This window comes from Phalaenopsis equestris, unplaced genomic scaffold (assembly GCF_001263595.1).
Source record: "Phalaenopsis equestris unplaced genomic scaffold, ASM126359v1 Scaffold001111, whole genome shotgun sequence".
NCBI lineage: Eukaryota > Viridiplantae > Streptophyta > Magnoliopsida > Asparagales > Orchidaceae > Phalaenopsis > Phalaenopsis equestris.
In genome coordinates this window covers 220,673-229,947 of record NW_018165550.1, presented here as the reverse complement: position 1 = coordinate 229,947, position 9,275 = coordinate 220,673, and the positions used below count along the sequence as shown (strand labels likewise).

Below are 9,275 nucleotides of genomic sequence, written 5' to 3'. Positions count from 1 at the left end.
GTAATATTGCAACAATCTAATTAATTCTAAATGTAATGTTTTCCGTTTGATTTATTTTATTTATTGCCTTTATAAATTAGTATTTCAGGATAAAACTTTTCAGTAAACCTTTGAATATATATATATATATATATATATGTTTTTCTTGTTTATAATAAATATGTCAGCTCACGGCTAAAACTCGTAGAATTAAATTTGGTCTTCAGCTCGAACTCGATTAACTAACAAAATTTAAGTTGAAGTTGAACATGATCCGAACTCGGCTTGACACGTTCACACCTCTAATAAACAAGTTATGGATTATAGTGGTGTTCTCAATGCCAAATGGGTGGCTAGCAATGCCGAGCTTATAATTGTCACTCAATAGAATGTTGAGGTAAGGGGGGTCACACAATTTCACTAGACTCCAAATGCAATTAATAATTATTTTAACAAATTGTTGAGTTTGATGTTGTATATCAAAAATATCAAGACACAATTAGACAAAAGACAAAAATAGATTTGGAGATTTTTTTTCTTATGTGTCTCTGGTTTAATAAGATGTTTTCCTGAATAACTTCTGATATATGCAGCTCTGCAAACTTCTTACGTACGTAAATTTTGTGCTACACGTGCTGATTTGTATTAGATGTAAGGTTATGTTTATGCTTCACAACAGTTTACAGTTTTTATTTTACTTTTTCAAAGTTTATTTTTAAAAAATAGCCTAAAACTGTAAATGAGAAATATAATTTTTAATGATTAGGATAGCAAAAATAAATAAATAAATCGTGTATGCTCGGTCGTCTCGACAAGATGAATCCAACGATATCAAAATCATTTCAATCCAGGTACAATCAAGCCCAGATCAAATCATTAAAGCTCATGTAGAGACTTTGGATTGTTAATCAAATGTCAGATTAATTTCAATTTTAATATATTTATAGTTAAATCGAGCGTTTAGACAAGAGGAATCCAACGAACTTAAGATCCCTAATTAAGTGGTCATTAATGCCCTCAAGTTATTAAAAATCTTTATGATTATGGAGAATCAATACAGACTGTTCGAAGAGGTGGTTGGGGAAGTATATATATACAAAGTGAATTACATAGAGCCACACTACTATTGTACAACTATGATTATCAGCTTAACAATTTCATTTTCTTTAATTCAATAGAAAAGTGTACATATTTACTTAAAATTACATAGCGAATTATTTTGCCAGCTATACCTAATGGTTTTTTCTCTTGTAAGAGTTTTTCACGTAAAAATATCGATGTCTCCTTCATTTACTTCTCTTTTACCTGTGTGTATAAATAATCAATAAGAGCTATTTACATCTTTGGTGATATATATATATATATATATTATATATATATATTATATTATAAAGGAATGGTAGGATACTATTATAGGAGCCCCGGTCATTCTTTATGCATCTAAGAATTCGAGTACACACCATATATTAAACATGAGGAATGACCGGGGCTCATATAATAACATCCGACTATTCATTTATAATTTATATATATAAGGAATGACAAAAAACTATTATACGAGTCTCCAACCATTCATAATGTGTCCAACTCGAATACCATCTTCTTTAAAGCCAACTGTGTCAGAAGGGATTCGAACCCCCGACCTGAGGGGTTTTATACCTTGGATGCCAACCAACAAGCCGGGGGACGAGACATAGGTATTTAAATAAAATTTAAATATTGATTAAATAACTATTCAATCAAATTATAGGCAAACTACTTGTTAAATAATAGAATAATTATTCACATGCATGAGCAGACATGTAATTCATTAATCAAAATTATTCCCTTACATATCTAACCTTAAATTTTTTATTTAAATTTGACTAATCAACTAAAGAATATAGGGGATATATTTACAAATCTAACACATAAATTTTACCTTTTATATTTTTAACCTTATAGGGGTTTCACATCATATAAAAAAATATCATTATTATAACTTTTAAAATTACATAAGATGACATGTAAAAAATTAAAAATTAAGTGTTGGATATGTAAATACATAGGAATTAAGTGGTCTGTATGTAAATCTTACTTTAAGAAAATGGGAAATTTACAATTTACTCAGCATCAACAGTTCAACACATTATGATGGAAAAATATTACGTCAGAACTCCTAACGTAGAGTTATGTTTGGAGTCTACTCATATGCGGACACGTGAAGGTGATAGAAAAATAAAAAAAAAATTATTTTGGTGGAGAGGAATATTTCTCCTGTGTTATGCCACATTATTCAGGTGTTATTGTGGTAATATTCATATGTTATTGTGTTCTGAGAATATTCCCGGTATCATAATAACACAATAACACATCAATATCATCACAATAACATCTGAATAACGCAGAATAACACAAAAGGATTATTCTTCTATGTTATCGGGCCGGATCACAGGAAAACGCGCTCGTTTTCTTGAAGCCACGTGTCCGCACATGAGTGGACTCCGAACGTAACTCTACGTTTGGAGTCCTAATGTAATATTTTTCTCATTATGATTAATTAAAAAGGGCAATTACATAAAGAACACTCGGAACTTGTTATTTACAAATCCACCACCCTCTTTCATCCATTTTTCAAAATTCTCACCCAAATATCAAAATTCACGATAAAACCCCAACCCATATTTTTCATTTTTTTATCAAATTCTCAATAATTCGATCATGACACGTGTAAATACATCAGTTCGGTAGTTAAAAAAAACCACCTCGGTGCTTAATTTTTAATTTATGCATGAAAATATGTGTTCGACATGTCAATGATTTGAGCCTTACGTATGTAAATATAAAAGTTTAGGCATCAATACGTAAATACATAAAAATTGCATGGTATCTATGTAAATATACAAAAAATAAAAAAATTAAAAAATATATATATTTTTTATGGTGTGCGTTAGTTCACTGAACCTAACACTATAAAAATATAGGAATGAAAAGCAAAAAAAGCATGAGCGAAAATGAAATGAAATAAAAATAAAACGTTTACACAAACACTTTTGAAAATTAGGCCGACTAAGTTGACCAAAATGCCCGTCAAAAGTCTTCAAATTACGTGCGTGCATGGCTTGCGTGTTCGCGTGTCGACAGATCCAAACGAGAAGGATTAAAAAGACATTTTAAATGGGTTTCTTGGAAGAGTTGAGGGGAGATCACAAGTAACGTAGCCCTTTCCTAATTGGGAGAGTAAGACTTAAGCAACAAGGAAACATATGGTTGTTGGGTTCCAATAGCTGTGCTAATAATATTATTATTTATTTATGTATTATTATTATTATTGGTCATCCCATAACATATTTTTTTTTCTTTATGAAGAGATTTGATGGTTGACTTTGACTTATAATGCTTGATAAATTAAGGTTGAGAGATGCTAGATGTGATCGTGTGCGCGCTGGCTATGGGTATGACTGAGTTGAGCTGACTCCTGAATCGGATTGGGGTTGGCTTTATAAGGGGCTCGTGAGCTGAGCTTGATTGGTTGATGATGAGCTAGGTTTAAGAAGGTCCTGACTCGACTCATTAGCTCGCTCGTGAGCGAGCTGGTTTTAAGAAATATTAAAATAAAATGTACTGTAAATAAAAATATTTAATTTTATATTTGATGATTTCTATTTTTTTAAAAGAAGTTGAGCTTAACAGAGTAATATGTGTGATTCAGACACACGGCCTCATGGTGGGAAGCTACGCCTGAATCTCACTAATGTCGTAAGCAGTGTGTTGATTTCTTATTATTTATCTTCTAATTGTACATTTTATTATAACAAAAACTTAAATTAATTAAAATTGTCTTATGTCTTCCATAAAGAAACAAGTTGGCTAGAGAGGGGGCTAGAATGTGTAGAATTAAGCTCGAGCTCAATTAATTAATCATGTTGTTGAATCCGAGTTTGTTCGTGGAACACGCTAAGAGAATAGAACGTAAATAAAGAAAAAGAAAGAGAGAGGGAGAAAAAAAACGAATAGTGTTCATTCTTTGTAAAATATTTTTTACAATATATAAAAGAGTTAGCACAATAATGATGTTATATTCTTACCCCCATTTGAAAAGGGCATGCACTAGACAATTTCTGGAATTTTACAAGCATAGACTTTTTGTCTGAGTGCATTCTAGCTATGTCAGCTAAGTTTTTTTTCTTAACTCGGATTGATAGGATCGACTTGATCGGCTGAGCTTGGTTGACTAATCAGGCTTGGTTGGTTATCTTCAATTCTTAGTGAGGAGTCTTCAGATCTCCTCGGAATGGTTAGAGATACTTTGTGAAATTAGATCTCCCATTGGGCCTACTCCACTGTGGGATAAACTATTGCATTGAGTCGGCTTCCCTGCAGCGCATGGCTCAGAGGTTTTCTTGTCCTGTTTCTGGTCGAATGGCTCACACTCGGATCATCCGGTCATCTTCTTATCCCCCTTTCTGTTCCCTTGTTTTTGGCCTAGTTGACTTGGCTTGTTTAGTCTGGCGGGCCTCATGCTCTTCTTGTAATGAATCTGCCTTCATCATACTCTTTTCTTCTAGACAGTTAACGGATCTCTTTAAAATCAGAACAAAAACTTCTTTGATGCACACACATACTCAAACTCAAATCAACGATGGCTCGAACTTAGCTCGACGTATTTACACTCATATGCTTCTCTAGAAACACAAAAACCCAAATCAATAATATATGTAAAGAGTCCCTTGGACTGAAAAATCCACAAAGAATGTGATGTGAGGTAATATCCATGTGCTTATATACTAGATAGTCAACCATTATTTGGAGTAGAGAATTAAGGTCAAGTATGTGTCAAGGGGGAAGAATTACAACGTGTGAATGACTCATCACCTTGCTAGTAGAGAGAAGCCAAAAGTTAGTTCTGTTGGATTAATTTTGGGACTACAATGTAATTAATAAATGTGTTGGGTCATCATTAAATAAGTCAAAATTATTGTGGTCTAATTTAGAATTAAGTTCATGACTTTGGGCACATTTGTCATGATATTATAGTGTGGATACCATAAGTGCAAATTCTAATTTGATGAGGGGCAGAATTAGAATTAAGCAAAACTTTTTTGTAACCGCCTGGTAGTTATTGTAACCGCCTGGTAGTTACTTCAAAGGGTGATGGTCCCCAATTTGCAGATAAATACATCCCTTTCTTGCACCCCATCAACAAGAAAACTAAGGAAAATTTGGAAATTTGAAAAATCTGCAGATTGGAAGATCATATCTTGCGCAATCGATCTAATGGATTCTGGTACGCTTCCGCTAATCTATGGTTTATTTCTCTCGAAATCGAATGTGAATTTTTTTTTAAGTTCTAACAAGTTCATCAATCATGAACTTCTAAATATGAATCATATCCAATTTTGATACAACAACTCCTTCAACTAAACCAAAAATAACTTAATTAGGAGGATTTGCATTACATGTCACACCATTAATTCCTATGTATTTACATATTTAACAATCAAAATTTATTTTTTTATATCATCACTACTTTACCAAGCTTTAAAGAGCACCAAAGTGATATTTTTGATGCAAATTGAAATTATTTGAGTGTTATGAATGTAAGAAATTGAAGTTAATTGTGCGTTATGTTTGTAAATGGCCCATATGCCTATATAGTGATTCTCAAATTCTCTTCTCCCCATGAATATAAAAGAGTCCAAATTGGACTTTGGTAACCTCAAAATCCACAATAAGGGGGTGTATTGATGCCCATAAAATTTAGATTAAATAGGATTTAGTAAATTCGATAATTTTTTATTTGTCAAATCTAAATGTTGTAAATGTAGAATAATAATTTGGTTCAATTTAATGTTGAATCCATTAAATCTGGCATAAATCCACTCTCCTGACTTATGGTCTGTTTGGGGCAGCGATGCGGCAGTGCATCGTAGTTTTGTTTGTTTGAGTAAATGACGTTTTGGCTTCTTTCCACCACTCATGACTAGGTTCTGTGGCAGCTTTTTCATTCTAGTTGTGGTTTAAATTTTAAAAAAAATTATTATAAACGCCGCGATTTTTTTAGCATCAGATTATTATTCAGCACAGTTGTTTTTTAATAAGCTACAGTTGCCCCCAAATAGTCCCTTAATTTCTTTTCAAGTTAAATCCGTTAAATTCACGTAATAATCAGATTTAATAAATCCAAATTTATCTTTAAAAAAATAACGGAAGGAAAGAAAAATTACATCTAGCGGATTAAGAATTTAATCTGTCCAATTTTATTGTTCGACCGAATTTATGTTAAATATATTAAGTAAATCATGCTAGAATTAAAAAAAAAAAATTTAAAAAAAATAGTTTTTTCTATTTTCTTCCTGAACCAAAATAAATAAAATAATAAATTTAAAAGTCAAAATACTCTTCAACACATATAACATGAAGTGAAATCCTAAAGAAGTAAAAATAAAATAAAATACAAAATATATACATTAAAAATATAAATTAATTGATTGACTTCACACCAAGTTAAAATAAAAAATACTAATAATTTAAAAAAAATAAAAAAACAAAAAACTGCTTGCAGGCGACCAACCAATATACCACCAGCTAAGCTCCCAATTCCCATCCATCTTAATACAAATATTTATTGCCATCATTTCCCAATATAAAATTATACATATAACCCCATTAATTTACATTCTTATCCCCAAACATCTCTCTAAATAACTCCACCTAAACGCTTTGAGATTCGCAAAAACCTCATAATTATAAATATTTATATGTCTGCTGTCTTAGCGTTCCAATGGAACATACGAAGCTGATCACCAACCCCTCTTTATTCAAACCAACCAAATAGAGCCATATAATTACTATATATTTGAAATTATAAATAAATATTTATTATATATAGGGAAGCATAGTAGTCATGAAGAAGTACGAGCTATATTGATCTCCCTCTCTCTCTATCTCTATCTCTCTCTCTCTTTCTCTCTCTAGTTTCAGCTTTTTGAAGCTGTTTGATTCTGAGTTTCAGGCCATGGAATCAGCTGGAAATATAGCTGAGTTCTTGAGGGAGAAGAGTGTTTTGGTTACTGGTTCAACTGGCTTTTTGGCTAAGAGTAAGTTTTTTTTTTTTTTTAATTTTTTATTAGAAAAAGAGGGGTTTTTATGCAATTTTTGTGATGATTTTGTAATTAATTATGTATTTTGGGTGGATTTTGGAAGTTTTTGTGGAGAAGGTGCTGAGGGTGCAGCCCTCTGTGAAGAAGCTGTTTCTGCTTGTGAGAGCTTCTGATGGATGTTCAGTTGAAGAGAGGTTTCAAAATGAGGTATAAAAGCTCTACTATATATATATATGCAAAATTTGTAGGGATAATTGTAGAGATAGCCATAGAAACATTGATATTTACAGACATAGAAACATTGTTATTTACAGATTGTAGCACTCATGTGATATTTCAAAACTGTTGAACCAAAGTATGTACGTGTGTCGTGATTTGAGAGTTCGATAAAAAAAAGGAAAAATATGGGTTGGGGTTTTATTAAGAATATTGATATTTGAAAGAGAATTTGAAAAAATAGATGAACGAGAGGGTTAGATTAGTAAATAGAAATTTTTTGGGGGTTGTGGATGTGATCCAGCCAAATTTTTTATTTACATGAGTGCAATTTTTTAGATTTTGTGATGTTGAGTTAAATGGTTCAAATTAAAGAGAAATTATTAGGTACAAATATAGGCAGAATCAACCTCTCTTTTAATAGCAGGTGTGAATACCACCCCCTGAATGTCTAACCCTAGAAAAACACTCAATTTTTTTTTAGTTATTAACAAAAAAAATAATTACTATAATATCCCTTAAAATTTTAAGAAAAATCATATAATATTAAATAAATAGGTAAATTTTAGGGTTAGGAGAAGAACATCAGTCCGCACTTGAGCACGAACGATGAACTCAAAATTATGTTTATCGCCCAAAAAATTTTCATATTCGAGCTTAAATCAGCTCATCTCTACTAAATATCACGAATTTTTCAGTCGAAAATCTTCATTTTAATTCTCATTTTTCTCGGTGGTGTCCTACTGATTAAAAAATATTGCATTTGGAGTCCGGGCGTAAGCAGCATCTAGAAAACAGGCGTGATTCATCGGAGGAGCCGAAGGGCAAAAATCCTTGCCCGACGGTGTATTGCGTCCGGACTCAATACGTAATATTTTCTCCCTATTGAGAGTCATATAATGATATAAAAGATTTATATCATGTTTAATTCTATAAAAAGTATTACGTTGACTGTCGACTACCTAACACAACCCTTCATCTTTTACATCTGAGGCTTCAAACCTGAAAGTTTTTAATTTGTTGTGATTAGGTGATTGGAAAGGAATTGTTTGATGTTCTGAGAGAGAAACATGGGAAGGACTTTGATTCATTTATATCAGACAAAGTCTCAGCTGTTGCTGGAGATATATCTTATGAAAACTTAGGAATCAAAGATTATGGGGTCAGGGAACAGCTGTGGAAGGAGGTTGACATTGTTGTTAATGTGGCTGCAACCACCAACTTTTATGAGAGGTACATGAGAATTTCAAATTTATATATATAGACATGTTGGACAAATATTTCTTGAATATGCAATTATTAATTTGTTTTTTCTGTAAATTTTATTTGATTTGCAGATATGATGTGGCTTTGGGCATCAATGTAATGGGGGCTAAGAATGTGTTGGAGTTTGCAAAACAGTGCAGGAAAATTAAGATGCTTCTGCATGTTTCAACTGGTGAGTTATACAACAACAACAAAGCCTTAATCCCACTACGTGGGGTCGGCTACATGAATCCTTTTTCTCCATTGCGTCCTATTTAGTGTCATATTTTCATTTAGTTCTAGTAAATTAAGATCATTTTAATACAATAAGCCCAAGTCTTCCTAGGTCTACCTCTGCCTTTCTTAACACAAGTCGAATTTAAAACATCTACTCTCCTAATCGGATCATCTGATGGTCGACGTTTAATATGACCAAACCATCTAAGGCGACTTTCTCTAATTTTGTCTGTCACAGGAGCTACACCAACCCTATCACGAATATATTCATTCCGCATTTTGTCTCTAAGTGTAAAGCCACTCATCCACCTAATCATTCTCATCTCGGCAACACTTAACTTATTATTATGCTTCTCTTTTAAAGGCCAACATTCAGCCCCATAGAGCATTGCAGGTCTCACCACCATCTTATAAAATTTTCCTTTCAGTCTTAGCGGTACTTTTCTATCACACAAAAGGCCCGAAGCATTCCTCCACTTCAACCAACCAACTTGAATTCTACTATTAACATCCCCA

At 32.4% G+C, this 9,275-nt stretch overlaps 1 protein-coding gene across 1 annotated transcript in view; it reads left to right on the top strand.

Moving 5' to 3' along the window:
* The first annotated feature begins 6,868 nt into the window (after nt 1–6,868).
* The window catches only part of LOC110033181 (fatty acyl-CoA reductase 3-like), a 5,625-nt gene continuing 3,218 nt past the window's right edge, over nt 6,869–9,275 (top strand). The window contains exons 1-4 of the mRNA XM_020737084.1: nt 6,869–7,058; nt 7,165–7,268; nt 8,308–8,510; nt 8,615–8,744. Of these exons, the coding sequence (XP_020592743.1) occupies nt 6,977–7,058; nt 7,165–7,268; nt 8,308–8,510; nt 8,615–8,744 (519 nt within the window). The 5' untranslated portion in view covers nt 6,869–6,976. The remainder of the gene's footprint in view (nt 7,059–7,164; nt 7,269–8,307; nt 8,511–8,614; nt 8,745–9,275) is intronic.